Genomic DNA, 20,467 nt, shown 5'->3' on the forward strand with positions numbered 1-20,467 from the left:
GGAATAGAAATTGCGCTACAGTTAAATAAAAATAAAAATGTTTAAATATTTTTTTTAAATATACTGTGAATGTAAAACTTACATTCTGGATTAATCAGGGTTCAATTTAAATTTTTGTTATAGCCAGTGATGGAGAGCAACTAAGTAATTTTGAGGTACTTGTACTTGTTACTTTAGTATTTTTCCATTTCCTGCTACTTTATATTTTTTACTCCACTACATGTCAGAGGCAAATATTGTACTTTTTACTGCACTGCATTTATTTGATAGCTTTTGTCACGAGTTACTTTGCAGAGTCAGATTCATAATACTAGCCTGAATATTACCAGCAAATACATTATAATGTATTATTATGGATAAACATAAGACTTTACTGACACCGTTGTGATATTCACAAGCTACCCAGCAAGATATATATATATATATATATAAAACTAGATTACAATAATTACATATATATGTAATTATTATTATTATTATTAAAATATATATATTTATTATTAATTTTGTATTTATTATTAATTATATTATATTATTATTATTATTATTATTACTACTACTACTAAAAGCTGCAACATTAACATAATGTATATATTAATTCATCAATACTTAGAATTCAATAATATAACATAGCTTACATTATTCTGAAACTGACCATTCTGTATGACATCTTTTAGTACTTTTAAGTATATTTTGATTATACTAATGTACTTTTTGTAACAGAGTATTTCTACACTGTGGTATTCCTGCTTTGACTTAAGTAAAAGATCTGAGTACTTCTCCCACCACTGGTTACAGCAGGTTTCAGTCAGCAGCATGGATAAAGTCGTTTCTCTGTAGACTTTTTTTTTTTTCAAAATGACAGTATCCATAGTAACAGCAGAAAACATTAAAAACATTCACATACAAAAGAAGCAAGGCGAAAACATAAACAAAGAGCTGTGCCAAACATAAAAAGGACAACAGAAAGGAAACAAAACCAACATAAAATAAAAAAGACCATGTGAGAGTATGACAATAATTTCACTTAAAAACTTTAAAGATATTGCATAAGAACAACTATTCATTGTTTTCATTGCTTTTTTGTGAGGAAGAAATTGTTGACAGATATAATTCCGTTTTATTTCATAAATACAAAGAAATTAGGCTTTTTTTTTGGTAAATTTAAACTTGTGAATGTGGAACTTCACGAGAATTAAAATTAAATTAATAAGAAAAAATGCATTACTGTCTTTGTCAATGTAACCATAGCAACCAAATATAATATTTTGATTGTACAGTGCAAAAGTTTTTTTTTATTATTATTATTTCAAAATGGCAGTAACCATAGTAACAGCAGAAAACATTAAAAACATTTACATACAGAAGAAGCATTGCGAAAACATAAACAAAGAGCTGTGACAAACATAAAAGGACAACAGAAATGAAACAAAACCAACATAAAATTAAAAGAAATTAAAAAAAAAACACACAATAAAAGAATAAAAATAATAACATGATGAGTACTTTTACTTGTATTACTTTTAAGTATATTTTGATTATGCTACTGTACTTTTTGTAACAGAGTATTTCTACATTGTGGTATTCCAACTACTAAAGATCTGAGTACTTCTCCCACCATTGGTTATAGCAGGTTTCAGTCAGCTGCATGGAAAGAGTCGTTTCTCTGTAGACTACAGTACCCTTTTTTAATTTTTTAAAATTTATTTCAAAATGACAGTATCCATAGTAACAGCAGAAAACATTAAAAACATTTACATACAAAAGAAGCATTGCGAAAACATAAACAAAGAGCTGTGACAAACATAAAAGGACAACAGAAATGAAACAAAACCAACATAACGTAGCAGGTTTCAGTCAGCAGCATGGATAAAGTCATTTCTCTGTAGACTACAGTACCCATCATGCCTCTCGCGATGCGTGATGACGTCACAGGACATCAACAACTCACATGTGGCCTAGCGACGCCGTTGCTGTGCTGCTGCTAGCATCACCCGGGTTGTTAATGTGGCGCTGACTCTACCAACAGAAACACCTCATTTATAATAAAGATACCCCACAGAGACAACCTGAGACAACAACATGCCTCCGAAGAAACCCGCCGCCCAGCCAACGGGGAATAAAAAGACTCAGGAGAAGAAGAAGGAGAAGATTATAGAGGTAAAACTAAATCTATAACACGAGTTAGCCTCGGTTAGCATGTTAGCTCACAGGCTAACACGAGTAGCTGGAGTTCACCGGCCTCCTGGCAGGAAGCTAACTGATCATGTGTTCATGTAATGAGGCTGCTAGCAGGCCGAGCCTCCTCTCTCTCTGTTCATACGTGTCACAGTCATTTATATAAATGATCCTAACAACAACAGATAATAATACCAGCCTTTATGTATATATGAATGTGTGATTCTCTTGGTTGTTTCTACAGCTACATTAGCAGCATGTTTTAAAGTGGTGGGCCTGCTGCTGCTGCTCGGCCTCACTGAGATCAGACACCAGATCTGACCCATAAACTAATGAAAAGTTACACATTCATTAACTTAAACTGTGTGTTGACACATGTGAGAGCATGTCAATGCTAATGTGGCTCTCTAACAGCAGCTGTGTTGATTCTGATAACCACAAACTGATCTTATGTCTTAGTGTCAGTGTGCCCCTTTACACCGGCTGGTCAGAGTTTAGCCGCCTTTAGCTGCAACGTGTTCATGTACCAGAGGGGTTATTACTCCATTCATAAATCAGGTCATGTTTTATCAGGCTGATAAAACATTACATTACTAAGTACTTTAAATGTTGTCTGATGCTTTAAGGATGAGATTTATTGCCTTTTAAATCCCATTTAAATGAATTTATTTCATTATTAACAAGTACTGTTGGTGTATCCACAGCCTGATGGAGCTGATTCTTGTACCATAGACTTCTTTTGTTGTCCACAAACTATTGAAAACTCTAATCTGTGGCTGAATATAGTCCCTTTTGCTGCAACGTGCTCATGTACCAGAGGGGTTATTACTGCTTATAGGTGATTTAATTCATAAAACATGTAATGTTTTATCTGCCATAAGAGTTGCAAAGTATCTATCACCTGTCTAACAAGTTCTTTAAATGTTGTCTGATGCTTTAAGGATGAGATTTATTGCCTATAAATCCCATTAAAATAATTTATTTCATTATTAACAAGTACTGTTGGTGTATCCACAGCCTGATGGAGCTGGTCATTGTACCATAGATCTCCTTTGTTGTCCACAAACTATTGAAAACTCTAATCTGTGGCTAAACAAAGTCCCTAAAACACATTAGTAGTTACTTCTGTTTGAGGAATGTTTGTTAAAAAGTACAGTGCTCTTCCTTTTTGGGGAAATAGCTGAGCCTATTTATATATATATATATATATATATATATATACATCTTCAGTGTGGGGTTAAGGGCCACAGAGGTGGGAAGTCAGAGAGGATTGTGGGACGGACTGACGTTGTTACATAACACCAGCCATATCCTTAAGTTTCCAGAGAAACAAGGCTGTTTAAACGTGAAGTAATTAATACCTTATCACATTGTGCACACAGTTGGATAAGAGTCCGTCAATATAACAGTGAAACTTGTTTAGTGAATCTAACAGGAAAACAGTTGTGACGCCGGATTTCTTTTCAGCTCTTTCCTCCTCTTGCAGACTTGTTTAATTGCTGACACAGATTGTTGTTGAGCCGTTATAGATTATAGTAATGTCACATTATGAATCTTGGTTGTTGTCTTTTTGCTCCTGGAAAACCACGAGGGCTGGGACGATACGCTTATGTCCCAATTCGATATGTATTGCGATTCGATATTACGATTTATTGTGATTTTTGTTAACTTTTTTAACACTAGACCATGGGAAAAAGTTGAATCATACACTTCTATAGACTTTTACTTTGAAAAATATCTAAATGAATACAGTAAGAATGTTTGATATTCAGCATGTATGTAGTCAGAGATGTCCTGAAGTCAAATATATCAGTCATTGTCTGGAATTATTTATTATCCAGCAACCCAAAAATCAAAGAATAAAGACATTTCCCTCACAGATTAGTGGTACTTTCTTTTTAATTTATTAGGGACATGTAATGTTTTATACTAACTTCTCCAAGGTGGTCTCTAGCCCTCCCGTCAGCTCCGTTCTCTTTATACATCCATGGTCAGCTCCATCGGGGCCGTTTGAATGCATTTAACATAAATGTCAGTATATGGGTGCTCTACAGTCGTAGCGACGGCCCATTTGACCACGGATTTGTGATAAATAATCATCAGTTATGTAGATATAATGACTAAGTGGGTAAAAAGGCAAATAATAGAACAGCTAGAACAGTTCAGAAAATGACATAATTTTATTGCGATGCAGCCTTTAAAATCAGGAAAAGACAACACGATACAAAATATAAGACAATATCAAGTCTTATATCACAATATCGGTGTAATATCGATATATTGCCCAGTCCTAGTTGGTGGATGCAAGATTCCCCTGCTTCTAACCGCAGTGTACCGGGACCTTTAAGCTCTGTGCTGCTATATGTGGGTTCCCCTTTTGTGGATGTGTAATAAAGAAAAACAAGTGCAGAAACTTGTTCTTGTTCAGCTGGAGCTGCTTGCTCCGGGGGATGATATCGGAGGTTATACGATCGATTGACTTGTTTTGTTTGTGTTTTTCTAGGACAAGACATTTGGCTTGAAGAACAAGAAGGGGGCCAAACAGCAGAAGTTCATCAAGAACGTTACTCAGCAAGTCAAACAAGCTCCCAAACCGGTCAGTATCAACTCTTCTTCTCAGTGTCTGTGTTTCTCTTTTTCTCTCTCTGACTGTCTCAAACGTTATCATCTCTCTGCCTCGCTGTTTCTCTCCCTACTTTCTTTCCACCTCATCATTTTAAATGTCAGCTGTGAAACTCACATTTGTAAGAGAACGAAGAACCAGAAAAACTGATAGTTGACTAGATTTCCCACCTGTCTTATGTGCTCAGCTGATTTCATTGGATCAGATCATCTTTATAAATATATCTATACCATCTCTGTTTGTGTGTATCGGCTGTCCAGACTGATGGAAAGAAGACGGATAAGAAGAAGGAGTTGGACGAACTCAACGAGTTGTTTAAACCCGTGGTCGCTGCTCAGAAAGTCGCCAAAGGTAACCAACACATTTTAACTCTTTCATTTCAAAAGTTTCAAATAATTAGCAGATTGTGTGTGTGTTATAGTAGAGCAGATTAATTAATCAATCTTGTCTGTTTTCTGCAGGTGTTGACCCAAAGTCGGTGCTGTGTGCGTTCTTCAAGCAGGGTCAGTGTACTAAAGGAGACAAGTGTAAGTTCAGCCACGATCTGTCGATGGAGAGGAAATGTGAGAAGAGAAGCCTCTACGTGGATGAAAGAGACGACGAGCTGGAGAAAGGTCAGTGTGTAGTGTTCCTCTCTGTTTTGGCAATTGAATTACACTCAAAATGTGAGTGTAGGGAGGTGGAGGTGGAGACACAGTCAATTTCACAGTCAGAACTGGTACATCGCGACACCCCTAATTTGGGGAATTGCTTGGCATTTAATTTGACAATTACATGTTACTGTTTTTTTTCTTTTTTCTGTTTATCTAAATTTGAAACAAATTTGTCATTGGAAGTGATTTTTTATATATTATATATATATATATATATATATATATATATATATATATATAAACTTCATATTATACAATTGTAGAATTTTTTTCCATTTGTATTAGTTTGTATTATTTGTAAAAGGCTTCATTACTCCACATTAAATGAGTTTCTGTGTTGTGTTCAGACACTATGGAGAACTGGGACGAGAAGAAGCTGGAGGAGGTGATCAACAAAAAACACGGAGAGGCGGAGAAGAAGAAAGCCAAAACACAAATCGTAAGTCTGTCCGGATGATGAACGATGAGTGAAGACAGGGAAAGATGAAGAGGTCGATGCACGGAGGGAAACTTTCATCAGATGGTTCATTTGATAATTGATAATATGACCGATTGTTTCGGTAAAGAACTGCTGAGAGAGACGTAAACGTCCAAAACGGTCTTTCAGTCTTGTCTGTTGATCGAGGAAAAGCATCTGCAGTGTGGAGGTATTGGATTCGATCAATCATGACATAAATCTTTGATCCCTGATGAGTTCTTGTTATTGCTGGGGGCTTCAGAGTCAGGTTGGTCATGAATGAATTAAAGCCAAACGGTCCGTCCCCTGGGCTCCAGCTGTCAGCAAGAAACTACCATCAGGGTCGTTTGAAATGGCAAAAAAAAACATCGGCCGGTGATTGATTCAGTTAATCTGATCTCATGACGGTTTGTCTCCAAACATACGGACCCACTTCAGTCAGCTAAATGCAGTGATTTTACAAGATGCTGTCCCCTCTGTGTTTAACACTATCTACTCCGTGGTGTTGTCTGCAGGTGTGTAAGCACTTCCTGGACGCCATAGAGAACAATAAGTACGGCTGGTTCTGGTCGTGTCCGATGGGGGGCGACATCTGCATGTACCGGCACGCTCTGCCGCCCGGCTTCGTACTGAAGAAAGACAAGAAGAAGGAGGAGAAAGAGGACGAGATCTCGCTGGAGGAACTGATAGAAAACGAGGTAAGGACGGAGGGAGGGAGGGATTCATCGAAAAAATAACTACAATCCAATGCCGTGGTGTTTCTGGAGGCTTTAGGTGAATAATGTGCGGCACAAATGTTAAAGAAATGTGTTTATCAGAATAGATCGGTGATATGAAGCAGAATAATTAAATGTAGGGAGCATTTAATCGAGCCGCTACTCAAAAGTGAGCTCACTTCGTCGGCCACCAGCCTCGTATATCACATTTCTTTGCTTGTCTCATGTGCGGCATGATGTTTTTATGTTACGCCGACAGTCACACCGGCAAGTTTCTCGCTACATCTAGCAACTTTTTCAGATCCTCTTAGCAAGCTTACTTCTAAAAAGCAAAACATTTTAGCGACTCATTCAGACCATCGGGAAAAACAAGAAATATATTCAAATATATTTCAGAGTAAGCGCAGAGACAAACTGCACAATACATAGATGGAGTTTCGCCCACATCCTCTCTAATGCCGCTTTTTTCTCACCTGATCGGTACTACACACAAAGAACGTATATTGCCAAGATGTGAAAGTCAACTGTCCAACAACGCAGAGCTACGCTTCCGCAATTTTTAACTGAAAGCGACTACCGGACGCCAGTAAAACGTCCGCCTACAAAGTGCCGTACAAAAGTAAAACTGAATTATTTCTGTTCTATTATTATATTCTGCCGAAATTAGCTTGTGTTTAACAATAAAATATTATAAATCTAATAAGCGTTTTCAGTCCAAAATGGCGGCAGAGGCTGTCAAAAATAACACCGGAGTTTCGTCTCTTTGCTGCACAACTCTCAACAGAGATGAGAAGGAAGTGAGATGTCTCACTCCTTAGCTACTTCCGTCATCAGCTCCGGGGGAAAAAAACTGTTTTTCATTCTTTCTTACCACTTTCCCGATCGGGCAAATGAGTCGCTAGATTTACTGGCCCAATGTGGCATTGTACTTGCCCTGGGCAATCAGGCAATCGCTATTGTTGAGCTCTGACAACTATCTTCTAATAGAAATATTAGTGTTTAAATCAGCTGTGTTAGTGGTGGTCGGCTTACCATTCTGACAGTAGATGTACTGCTACTTATGTAAGTAAACTTTATTGTCTATTTCACCTTTTAAAAACAGTTACATAGAGCTTAATAAAACAGTAAAATGCCCGTCTATACAGATAGACTGGAAACACAAGAACAATCATTGGTCAATTCAAAACAAAACAGAAATAAATCCAGTCTGAGACGGACAAAATAAAGAAATGGCGTCTTCAGATATTGTCGGACGTCCATCATGGCTTCCACGCGAGGTCTGATGTCTGTAAATACTTACAATGTGACTGATGTATTACCGTGGAAGCTCTCTTTACTCTCCACATCCTGATGTCTGTAAATGCTCCATGTGATGTATAACCGTTGGAAGCTGACGTCCGTCTCTCCGTCCCCCCCCCGCAGCGAGCAGCTCTGGGCGCTCACGTGACTCGGATCACCCTGGAGACTTTCCTTGCTTGGAAGAAGAGGAAAAGGCAGGACAAGGTTGGAACGTGTTCAATTCAATCAGTTTTTATTAACATCAGTTTTGTCGGAGCAGCGTCAGAAATGATTCCTTCCCTGTGTGTGCTGTTGATTAACAGGTTGACAAAGCGAGGGAGGAGATGGAGAAGAAGAAGGCCGACTTCAAGGCTGGGAAATCGCTAGTGGTGAGTCTGTTTATAGATTTCTGTGGTCTCTTTATGATGCTATAGCCCACATTTCCACAGTAATACAGGATTTAACTCAAATCACGTGTGTCTGTAGGTGAGCGGGCGCGAGGTGTTCGAGTTCCGTCCAGATTTGATCGATGAGGACGACGAGGAAGCCACCGAGTATGTCGGGTATGCCAGCGATGAAGATGAAGACCAGGATGAAGAGGTAATGTATCGTAGCACACGGTCACAGAATCAGTTTGAGTCTGAAGGAGAGCAGACGACACCCTCCTCCTACAGTCGATGGTTATTTAGTTTGGCTGCGTAGGACTTCATATTGATTTATGTTCACACCTGAGGTGAGACGTCTCGGAACAATAACCGCACTTCAGCATTGTTTGGTGTCTAATATAGTTTACATCGTTGGTACAACATATCTGCAAGTTATTCTGGTTCTACTGCGAGGTCGGTGGCGTCAGGCAGTTTTCTGCAGCTCCTGAAATATTCTGAAAATGTTTTATATACTTAAATATACCGTTAAGTATTTCAATATTTTAAATACACCGATACGTAATCTACAGCTTCCACATCTCAGAGATGAGACATCTCATCTATAAGCAATTATAATCCAGCTTTCTGACAGGTGATGCAGAGTGGTTTAAAGCAGACTTTAATAGGGTTTTTCTGTATTTAAATGGTTTCATTGCAGCTGTTTGCCTTTTTTCTCACAGCGAATGATTCGCCCGTTAATTGTCTGCAGCTGTTTCTTATACTTGTGTGCTGCTTCGTAGATTCAGGCTGTAAAACAAGTTTAATGCAACAAGAAAACATTTCTCCTTTACTCCTTTAATTCATCTTAATTAAGTTTTTAGTAATTTTGTCCCTTAATTCATTTTCTGGTTGCTTCTTTCTCTCTTGTACTAAAATGTTTTTGGAAAATCAAGTCTCAGGTAGCGAATAATTATGAAGTTTTCAATTTGCATCCAGCAGGATTTAAATTACTAGAGAATGCAACTAAATAGATAACAGATTTATTCACCATAACACTTTACCTGCTTCTCTACGTGTCATTTGAACTGCCGTCTTGTGTCACACTTCTGTCTAAACCTTATTTTTACTATTTTAATTTCAGACTGATTCTACAGAGATCCAGGACATAGACGTATCCCGATTTATTCCACAAGAGGTCGACAACACAGGCATCACCGTAGCATCCATGGACCGCTTCACCTCGAGGAAAAAGGCTCAGCCGACGGTAACTGACAACGGTAAGAGTAAAGATGAGTGAGTTCTCTGTGGTCAGTTCAGAGGCGTAACCACTATTTATAACAGCCAATACATTAAGTCAATCACTTAGAGTCCAGATGAAATGGAAAATACCTTTTGAACCCTTTTAGATCACATCCTCGGTCATATTGTGACCTATTTAACAATATATGCAAAAATAGAAAAATCAATTTCTTCGTAACAGAATATGTGTGCTTACGTAAGCTAGTAGCCAATAACCAATAATATCAACAATCAATCAATTATATGTGTGTGGAGGCTCCGTACCACGCTACACTCGAAAGGCCTTCACACATCGGGGTGGCCTGACGAATAAACGGCAGGAAAATGCTAAATACTCGCCTGCGAATATTATCTGTCTCAGGCTTATTGTCAAAGCTACGAATGGAAGGAGTGGATCTGTCAATTGTCGAGGTTAAAAAGAGTAATAAAGTTTGGGGTCTTGGTTCGCACCACGGAGCCTCTGTGTTGTTGTTTCAGAAATAAAAGCGCAACTCAAACCTGTTGGGCACAACGTGATTGGTTGACGCCTTTTACTTGCTGTGCGAAAGCTCAGAATAATCCACCTGGTTCCAAAAGACGCTTTTTCACTGTGTAATATTCACGTTCTGTGTGAAAGTATTCATGATAAAAACAACAATAGGGAACCCGGAATCGTGCAGCATTCAAGGGCGCGCCGGCATTTTTGGATATATTACAAAATTGAAGTGAGTTAATGATATCGATCCTTATGAATTAGGAGGATCTTGACAGTTTGTCACCCATTACAGTCACTGATGTGTTTTGGTGTTAGTGAACACCTGGCAACAGTTCAAAATATGTTCATTTTTGGGGGCCGATGTCTGGTTTACTAACGGGTAGGTATATGACATTAAGATCTACAAGCCAAAAAACAAAACGTCGGATAATACTGCATATTTAACATACCAGTATCTTGCAAAATGAAACCCATAACGTTAGCCTAAATGTGTGTCTGACTGTATGCTAGATATACTACAAATCAGCTTTTAAATCTAATTCACTGTGCAGTGTTTTGTTATCTTTTGACACTTGCAGTAAACAGCCAGCGGACGGCACTCTTTCCCTTTATCCTCCAAAAATGGCATCACATTCCATATACAAAAGAATATATTGCCGTGTACACGACTCAAATATTCAGTTTAACTAGGGAATACGTCACAGTACAGAAGAGAAAGACGCTCTAACTTCTGTTTCACTGGGACGTTAATATGACCTGAGAGAAATGGAAATAAATAAGAGTACTTTTGATACACAAATAACAAAACATGATTTTAAAAAAAAAATCTTTTTTCTTCCGCTCAACAGAGGAGCAGCTGAACGGAGCTTGCGGTGGCGCCGAGGCCAACGGGCTTTCGGGGGAGGACGGCGTAGGGGAGGACGAGGAGGAAGAGGAGGAAGAAGAGGAGGTACCGGTGGATGAGAACCTGTTCACGGGAGAAGATCTGGAGGAACTGGACGAGGAGCTCAACACATTGGCGATGGAAGACTGAGAGGGAGCGTGAGAGGGGAGGTGGGAGGAAGAGGAGGAGTTAGGATGGACTGAGTGACGAAGGGATCAACCGACGGATGCATGGAGCTACACAACAAAGAGACCAGACGTTTGAATGATTTTAAGTTTCAGAGACTCCGGTAATAAAGCCTGATTATTTCATGACATCACTGCCTGTCTCTGCCGCCCTCTGTTTTTTCTGTATCGCCCCTCTCACATCCCACCACGTCCTCCGCTTTCTGTCCGCTGGGTGTCCAAATTTCCACAGCAGGGCCGGATCCACATGATCGATGCTCAGCAGAATTTCCATTAAAAGAGAATTTGGCTGCTGTTGTGCACTTTTTTGTTGCTCGACGAACCTCGCTGGCTTAAAACTGATATTACTTCTGAAATAAATTAGGCTTCCTGATCAGTTAAATAGTGATTTGCAGAGATGAAAGCACTATACTCGTGAGAAGACTTCAATAAATCAAAATAACATCGATGGATGTTTGAAAGAGAACTGAAGTTTTACAACGTAGGAAATGAACAGGAGTGATTCTGTTGTAAGAAACTGAATCTGTTCACCTGCTCTCGTACCAAAACAAAAGCTCCAGTTTACATTTCATTTAGCTGAAGTTAAAGCCCTGTTGAAACTTATGTTAAGGAAATTTCATGTAACTTTTCTGAAGGAACCAAGCTTTTAAAAATACTTCTGAGACCAGACTATAATAAAGACCCAGCAGGGGAACCAAACGGTCCACTTGCCAGCCCACAATTGTAAATAATATTCTCATGAGTTGCCTCCTGAAGAAATAAAAGATTACTGTACATCCAGTGTGTGTCTCTTTTTGGACAACTTAAAGAAATAAGTTATTGCAGGTCTAAATGTACACATTCACTGCTCTTGCATTTCTAATTCTAAAGATGCTTTTAGGGTTTTTAAACCCAAAGTTCTGCTTTACAAAATGTAATTTTGCGGCTGATGCATAATGAGAGTAATTAAAGTATATATATGATTTAAGTGGCCCATATTTACATGTAATACATCATTTAAACTGTCACAGATTTATACCTATCAAGGGAGGCTTGAGCTATAGATGTATCTATCTATATATATATATTATAGATGTCAAAGTTAAGAAATAACGTGTTAACACAAAGTTGTTTTAATGCCACTAATTTCTTTAACGCATTAACACAACTTGCAATTTTTAGGTTGTAGCGGACCTTGTTTTAAAGCTATATATCTATACATAGTTAATAACAGGTTAATCACACGTTTTATCTGTTCTAAATGAACCTTAAAGGGAGATTTGTCAAGTATTTAATACTCAACATGGGAGTGGACAAATATGCTGCTCTATGCAAATATATGTATTATTGTAAATCAATTAACACAAATCAATAACATATTGATCCAAAAACCCTCACAGGTACTGCATTTAGCATAAAACAATATGTTCCAATCATAACATGTTAAACTGCAGCCCAACAGGCAACAACAGCTGTCAGTGTGCTGACTTGACTATGACTTGCCCCAAACTGCATGTGATTATCATAAAGTGGGCATGTCTGTAAAGGGGAGACTCGTATCTATCCATCTATTTCTCAATATTCAATAAGCTTTATTGGCATTACACATACATACAGAGGGTGCAGCTGAAATGTAAAACACGTAATGTGAAGCTGTAAAGACATAAGTAGCTGTAGACGTATGTATTGTCCTGATATTGTAGGCAGACAGTAGGTGTCTATCCATCTATATAAAATTAGAAGTTCACAGGCAGGTGATCATCCTCCATCTCCCCAGCTTCACAATTTGTTTCTCATTTACAGCCACATTTTCACTTTGATTTTATTTAGCAGATTTAGATGATTTTTATTACACCACTATTCTGAAGAAAAACAATCACATGGAAAAACATCCAACAAGAAATCAAAGTAAAACAGGAAAATGGAACATTGAGAGACTACAGAGTCAAATAAATAAAATATGATTAAAACATCATTATGAAGAGTTAAGTGTCCAGTTATTCATCAGGCAGCTACAGAATAAGAGACGACAGGCTGAGTGGGGTTTAACTGATTTTTATTGAGACAAAAAACAGTACAGTTAGTCTGATGAACAGCTCAACATGGAGTGACAGTAAGAGAAAAAAGGAAGGACTAGATCTGAAAAACTAAACCGTCTAGATCCATCTGAACAAATCCTATTTTTTAGCTTTTAGCAATGCTACCAACCAGCTGAACTACAGCGTAACTGGTGAGATCTTTAAACTACGTCACCCACAAAATGACCATTTGTAGATCAATTTGCGTTTTTCAGTAGTCTGTAGATAAAACATGGCGTGCTACTGCTGTAGTTGTCGAACTGGTTAGTCCAGTTAGCAAGAGCCAAAAGCAGTGTGAACGTTGAAATGATGTAAAAAAAGAAAAAGCATAAAAAGCATGACGCTGACCACAAACTACAGACACTGCTCATGTTGTTGTTGCTGCTCACAGACTGTATATGATTAAGACTCCATTTAAGCAGTGGACGCTACTTATTATATACGTGAGTCACAGCAAGGTCACTGACCAGAAGTAAGGTCAGACAGGTGTCAAAGGTCGGGTCAGAGGTCGGGAGACGGTCTCGATGTCGGTCGGTTGGTCGGGTCAGGTCAGGTGTCATTGTGTCATGACAACAGTCGCCTAGGGAACAAGAAGCTGCAGTGTTATTCACAGGAAGACAAACAACTCATCAGACACCGTTTTACAGGTGTGAACAGGTGTGTGGAGGACTGTCCACACAGAAGACGTTCTCACACAGTATGTACTACATTTCATATGCTAGACGTCTATCTGAACATTGCAACACTCACTGAGGTTGCATTAAAGAAAGGAGACTTCATATTTTCCCAGGCACGAATGTGAGAAATGTTCCTTTTCCTGCTCAGTGTATGTGTGTCGTTCACAAACCACGTCGACACGCCTTATACAGGATACATTTACTGTATAATACTAAAATACTGTCTCCTGCAGCAGAAAACTTACCGGTCACGTGGTCCTAGTAGGTACGAGCGCGTTTGTGAGATTCCTCTCTGGGAGGATCAGCCAGCATCACCTTCATCTTAACTCCATTGATGACCTGGCCGTGGAGCAACGCCATGGCGTCATCTGCAGACTGAGGGAGAGAGAGACTGAGGTTAACATGTGACTACCTCTAGGCTGCATTTATCCAACCAGTTTACTAAACCTCCGTCCCTGCTTGTTATTATTACATCAAATGCTACCTATTTTTCTGTATCTGGTGTGTTCATCCTCAATCAGTTGAGAGTCTCACCTGTTTCTCTGCATACTTCATGTATCCGACCTTCCTCCCAGGAACCAAATGGACCTCAATAAGGGAACCGAAGCGACTACAGAGGGAAGAGGGAGATAGGAAGTAAATGCTGATTGTCTGGAGCATCATTTTGTAAGTATATTGTCAGCGCAGCACATTCACACAAAGAGCGAAGTGAACTTTTTGCACATGCAATTACATAAAAAGTATGGCAAGTAGACGCAAATTCACGGCAGGCAACACGCAAAATGCACGTATTCTTGGGAGTTTAAATATTTCAACTCAAGCGAGAAATGCTGTGTCGTGAAAGCTTATCAGCGTTGAGATTCTCCTCCTGTCGTCACGGACGTTGTTGAATCAGTCATGGAAGAAAATAATATCGGTCACCCAGTACTACGATAGTACATCTTATCTGTACAGAGACCGGACCAAACTCTGTGTAGAAACCACAGACTGTCTGTGGTACAAACAACAACGTTGCTGCTGTTTTTATGCCTAGATGACTTTATGTTGAGGGTTGATGGAGCAGCTGCATAGTCTGGTACTGACCGGGTGATGTTATGAACCCAGACAAGACAGTGTTTGGTTTTTTAGTGCGAATGAACACAAATGATACCGATGTTCCAACTCACGAGGCGAGGCGAAAATTTGCTTCGCTCTTTGTCTGAACACAGCTTAAGAGCATTTAGCTTGATGCGCTCATCCACAGTCATTTGTGGCGACTAAGTTTAGAGTCGTGATCAATTGAACCTATTTTTAGACCTATATTGTTATAATTAAGTAAAATTCTGAGTCAGTGAATGAGAGGTTTACCAGAAAACGTCCTCCAGCACATCTGGGGGCAGCGGGGAGGGGCTGAACACCACAAACAAGCGCTCCTTCGTCTTGCTCTCAGGTGGGGCGAGCTTCTTCAGAGGGGGCAGGCTGACGTCCGTCTGGATCCGGGGCATCGGGGAGACGGAGAAATTCTGGAGGATACCGACAAACACACCCACGATCAATGATTCAGCTTCAACATTTTTAGTTTTTTACACCTAATAATTGGTCATATATTGTATGATCCTCATGAACATCGGTTCAATGTGGTAAACACTGTGTAATGACCAACTTTTACTTCATTAATCATTTAATCTTTAAAAAGGCTATTGGTGGAAGGAGGAGGCCTGGGGGATCATTAATGACCTCGAGCAGTAATCAACCTTGAGTTGTTATTCCTGTATGTAGGGCGAGTTGTTTTCTATGATAAGTTTAGTTTCTAAAAAAATTATTACAATTAGTCAAATTTTGCAGTAGTTTTTTTTTCTTTATCATAAATCTGACCGAATTCTAATGAAATATAATCAATAGGTCTTTTTGCAGATGAATAAAAAAACATTGCACATGTGGTATTTGTGTACAGAAATCTCCTTTTTCTCTGTAATAGTCTTAAAAATAACTTCCGAGTTGATCTAACTCAGGATAATACAATACAACTGATGCAACTTTGTAAACCAGGCGTTGATTTAATATACTTACGGGAGGTTTCATTCCCTGGCTGGAGGAGGGTGCGTTCCACGGTGCAGACATCATCTGAGTCGCAACAAACTGCATGGCCATCCGACCTACGGGGCTGCACACAAACACAAGCACAAAGTATGTTTCAAGTTGAGGTTCAACGGTTTGTACTGGTGAAGTTGTTGTCGTGTAACCAAACTACTTCAAACTGGGCTGTATACTAACTAGAGCTGCCCCTTCTCAGTAGACTAATCGGTCGTTTTGGTTTAAGTTGACTGAGATTTCTTTGGTCGATTAGTCGTTTATTTTATGCTTTTTTAATGCAGAATGATTCTTTCTTTCTAAGAAACTTATGAGCACATCTCTGGTAAACACCAGATTTAAAGTGGTGCATTTGTGTGAGGGGTTTAAAATTACCATAAAAATAATCTTAGTGTACATTTAGTGATATTTTCCTGACTCCTGTTTCTGCCCCGGATGCTTTCTGAACAATATTTTGTTAACACGGTTAACAGTTTATGTGGGGTTTTCCTCTACGGCTTAACAACTTTGACTTCTTCCACTACGTACTTCCTTGTTTACTATAAAAACTTCTTGTTCCTGGAAAACAACTGGCCGGTCACTGTGGCCCACGGGGATAAGCGTCACATTCACTCAGGAATATTTGACAACAAATAAAACTTGACCCAGAAGACGGGAAGAGGTTACAGTTAATCATTTTTATATTAATATATTAACTTTAAAAGGTCATTTCTGCTGCATGCCTCCATTAACTTCCACAGACACACAGTAAGTGTAAGGTGTATATACATGCATGTGTGTGTGTGTGTGTGTGTTTTTACCTGCCGCGGTCCTCTCCGTCGTCAACAAAGTTGACTACCAGTCTGTTGCCAGGTGGATATTCGAAGCCATTCAGCTTTTCCTTGGCGTAAACCGCTGATCCAAGGTTACCGTAGCGAATCAAAGCATGACCTGAGGAGAAGTTTTAAGTTTACAGTCAGCATAATAAACAGCTGGAACACATCAACATCCACAGACTGCATTAATTACAAACTATAAAAATGACTTGAGCTTATATTACAATCAAGAAAGTCATTTTTTGTTCCAAAAAAAGTTTGACCTGTCAGGAAAATGTATTTAAATTATGAGATTGTAGCGCCCAGGTGTTTAATCACTAACCTTTGCTCATTCCATAAGAGTCTCTCTGCAGCTCACAGTACTCCATGCAAGGAATGAGGTCAAAGAGAGCAAAAATCTGCTCCTGGGTGAGCGCAGCCCGCGTTGACAACATCAGGCACCGCGTGAAGTCACCGCTGCCGCCGCCGCCACCACCGCCGCCACCGCCGCCACCACCACCGGAAGAGCGGTAGTCCATTGACTGGTAGTTGCCAGGGTCAGCTGTAGGGAGACACCAGGGTCAAGAACAGGACGGAGACGACTACAGTAAGGGATTCCCAAATGGATTCACACTAGAGGCGCTTAGGACTCTTATAAGAATGACCTTTGACCGTCGTGTTACTAAGCTCATCCAATCCTGTTTTCCACTGCTAAAAAATATCCCAAAAATCCGATGTATCTCGTCTTCTACGGATCTTGAATTATTGATTTACACACTTACAGTTGGTTCAAAATGTAGCTGCCAGGTTATTAACTAGAACTAGCCGTCGGTCCCACATTAGCCCTGTTCTTGCATCCCTCCACTGAAGAATTCAGAATAAACTACAACATTCTGTTGATTACATAGAATATGGCAGTGACACTGACGTATCGCAGCAACGGGTTGAACCGGTATCTATGTATATACATCTATGGTAACATCTTTCACTTCTAGTTATTCATGTTCCGGTTCCCCAACAGAGTGCTCATTTGTAGCCTACATTGTTTATATCTATGATTACTTGCTAGCAGTCTTCTCTCCTGCCTGAGCCTCGTCTTTGCCGAGTTTCTGGGCGCGTTACCGCCACCTGTAGATCAGTGGAATAATGTGAAGTAATTGGCAGGAAAACAGGGAGCTACTCATAAAAACACTGTTGCTCCACAGAGATGCTTAAGGTAAAAAGAAACCCCACCAGGGTACATTTAAATAAGAGCTACTCATCATAATGCCCAGGTGCTATTAAGTATAATGTTCATCTGACAGCAGACACAAAATACAGCAATGATGTGTCTTATGCCTGACTGACTAAAGTGTTGGTCATGGGCTTGAAAGAGATGAACAAAAGGATATAACAAAAGAAATACTGAATTAGGATGTCAAACTGCTTACCCATAGGGAAGGCATACTGGTTTGGGTCGTTGCAGCCTCCGCCGCCGCCACCACCGCCGCCGCCCATGTAATCCCCTCTGGGCGCTCCACCAGAGTAGTCTTCTTGTGCTGTATTCTTGGTGCGAGGCTCAGCCAGGATGGCTCTGTAACCTAATAACACCACCATCATCATCATCAATCACACAGTTCTGAGAGACTAAATCGTCCACATCGGTGAGAAAAACACTAAATATGATGTTAACTGTAGAGTATAAATTCAGTTATAAATATGTAGACATATAAAGTCTCCCAGTACTTTTTTTCCTGCGGCTACTTCTACCACAAATAATGAACCAGTAAGAGAAGTTAACACCATCTTACTTTTGTCACAGTTCTCTATAGCGATGGCAGCTTGGGAGGGTTTGTAGTATCTCACGTAGCCTAGTCCTTTACTTTCCCCTGTGGTCTTATTCTTGATGATGACGCAGTACTCAATATCACCATACTCCTGAAAGAGACAGACAAACAAAGCCAGAGATAAATAGATTTGTATTTATCCTGCTAAACTGGTTATGTGGGATCATGGTGGAAAAAATGACTTGTGAGAAATGCGGGAGGATTGTGATCCCGGGAGGAAACCAGGAGAGGGCAATGAAAAACGGGAGTCCCCCGGGAGTTGGCAAGTATGCATTGTAGTCTTTATTTAACATAAAGACGATGGTAAAGGCAGAAAGAAAATGGGTATAGTTACTTTGAATGTGTTTTTAAGGTCCTCCTCTGAGAAAGACTTGGGGATCATGACAAAGATCCTGGTCAGCTCCTCATCCTCAACGTCTCTGTGTTTTGTTGAAGACCGTGACTGGGCGATAAACACCTACACAACCAAGCAGAGAAGGAAAGCAAATGGTTACAACTGCAACTTAATTAAACATTCAGCAAGATACTGTAGGTCAACCCCTTGAGAAATTCTATGAATCAGCCTATCATAATAACATTTTAAGGCTGGCTAACACCATCGTCTCTGACCCCAACCATGTTTTGAACAGTGAATATGAAGTGTTACCATCAAATCGGAGATAGAGGGTTCCATGATTTAATAAGGTTAGACTGAAGCACTCTTTTGTACACCAGTCAATCCTAAAACTAAATATGGAGCCTAATCCCAGATCAAATGTACGTTGAAGGGCCCTGAATATCGTCTTCTATGATTGTAATGTTTAAATGTATATATCCTTGTTTTTTGTCTTTGTCCTTTTTGTGATGTTGCAAAACAAATTTCAGACTTTTCTGACAATAAAGTATTATGGTATTATCGTATACAAAAAAAATATTGATTTTACAGTGACATGAAAAATATATTTTCATAGTTTTAATCCTGTGTCCCTGGGTTACTTGTTAATTTATCATATGCTAAATATGTGTTAAAAGATCAGTATAAGTATTTATATCTAATCCCTGTCTTTTGTCTTCTGTAAAACAGTTTCTAATGTTTTAATGCTGCACAGGGATGTTTACAAACATTAACCCAAAACTGCACCAACAGCAGTCTTCTGTAGCTCTCTTAAGCCCGCCCACTTTTCATTAGAGGTCCAATCAAATGCGAGGGATTTGATTTACAGCCATCTCCACCAATCACAGCGTTTCCCTGATAGATACGTCACAGTGGTACAGAAGCTAAAGCTAATATGTTATAATTACATCGTTTAACCTGAAACTCTCTAAACGTTAACATCACATTGTTTTGGTACTAGATAACCTCTCAGTTGACCCGTACCTTGATGGGTTTGGTCCCCTCCAGCACCACCTTGCCGTGCATCTCCTCCATGGCCAGACAGGCGTGAGAGGACTTGGAGAACTTCACATACGCGATCCCTTTAGACTCTTTAGTCTGTTTATCCTTCACCACCCAGACACCCTGCACCTCTCCGAACACCGAGAAGCTCTCCCGGATATCATCCTCCGTGATGGAGCGGCTGGTGACCGCGAACAGCCGGCTGTTGGGCGGGTCGTCGAGGTTCTCTGTTTGCTTAGTGTTCGCGCTGGCTGGATACTCCTCCATCTTTGTTCCTTCTTCCTCTTCTGCTTCTTCTTCTTCCTGCTGGACTGAACCGGCCGTTGGTGCTGCCTTCATGTACACCTCGGAACTTCCTGTTTCCTCCTGAACTGTGGCTGATCATCATGGCGTTTTCAAATGAAAAGCTAGGTGTGAATTAGAAAACGTTATGTGTAGGATGTAGGTAATATACTGAAAGGAGAATATGGTGATTACAACATTTCACGAATAGCTTCTGTATCTTGGCAATGTGTAGTAAGTTAGTTCTGTAAATTCCCATAGTTTTGAAGCCGTC

At 39.6% G+C, this 20,467-nt stretch overlaps 2 protein-coding genes across 2 annotated transcripts; one reads left to right on the plus strand and one right to left on the minus strand.

Annotated features, from left to right (window-relative positions):
* The first annotated feature begins 1,951 nt into the window (after positions 1-1,951).
* zc3h15 (zinc finger CCCH-type containing 15) lies at positions 1,952-11,888 on the plus strand. The gene is made up of 11 exons (XM_074647364.1): positions 1,952-2,160; positions 4,682-4,774; positions 5,062-5,152; positions 5,263-5,415; positions 5,802-5,893; positions 6,427-6,609; positions 8,050-8,130; positions 8,229-8,294; positions 8,392-8,505; positions 9,412-9,547; positions 10,893-11,888. Exons 1-11 carry the CDS (start codon positions 2,083-2,085, stop codon positions 11,075-11,077), a joined length of 1,272 nt encoding a protein of 423 aa, XP_074503465.1. The 5' UTR covers positions 1,952-2,082; the 3' UTR covers positions 11,078-11,888.
* A 1,242-nt stretch (positions 11,889-13,130) lies between these two features.
* Positions 13,131-20,265, minus strand: rbm45 (RNA binding motif protein 45). Its single transcript, XM_074647365.1, has 12 exons — positions 19,894-20,265; positions 18,871-18,993; positions 18,501-18,627; positions 18,141-18,290; positions 17,773-17,838; positions 17,054-17,272; positions 16,717-16,846; positions 15,896-15,989; positions 15,194-15,348; positions 14,381-14,456; positions 14,092-14,221; positions 13,131-13,749 (listed from the first exon to the last, which is right to left on the minus strand). The coding sequence occupies exons 1-11, from the start codon at positions 20,248-20,250 to the stop codon at positions 14,105-14,107; spliced, it is 1,614 nt and encodes a 537-aa protein (XP_074503466.1). The 5' UTR covers positions 20,251-20,265; the 3' UTR covers positions 13,131-13,749; positions 14,092-14,104.
* Positions 20,266-20,467: the final 202 nt, after the last annotated feature.

Source organism: Sebastes fasciatus, chromosome 9, assembly GCF_043250625.1.
Source record: "Sebastes fasciatus isolate fSebFas1 chromosome 9, fSebFas1.pri, whole genome shotgun sequence".
Lineage (NCBI taxonomy): Eukaryota > Metazoa > Chordata > Actinopteri > Perciformes > Sebastidae > Sebastes > Sebastes fasciatus.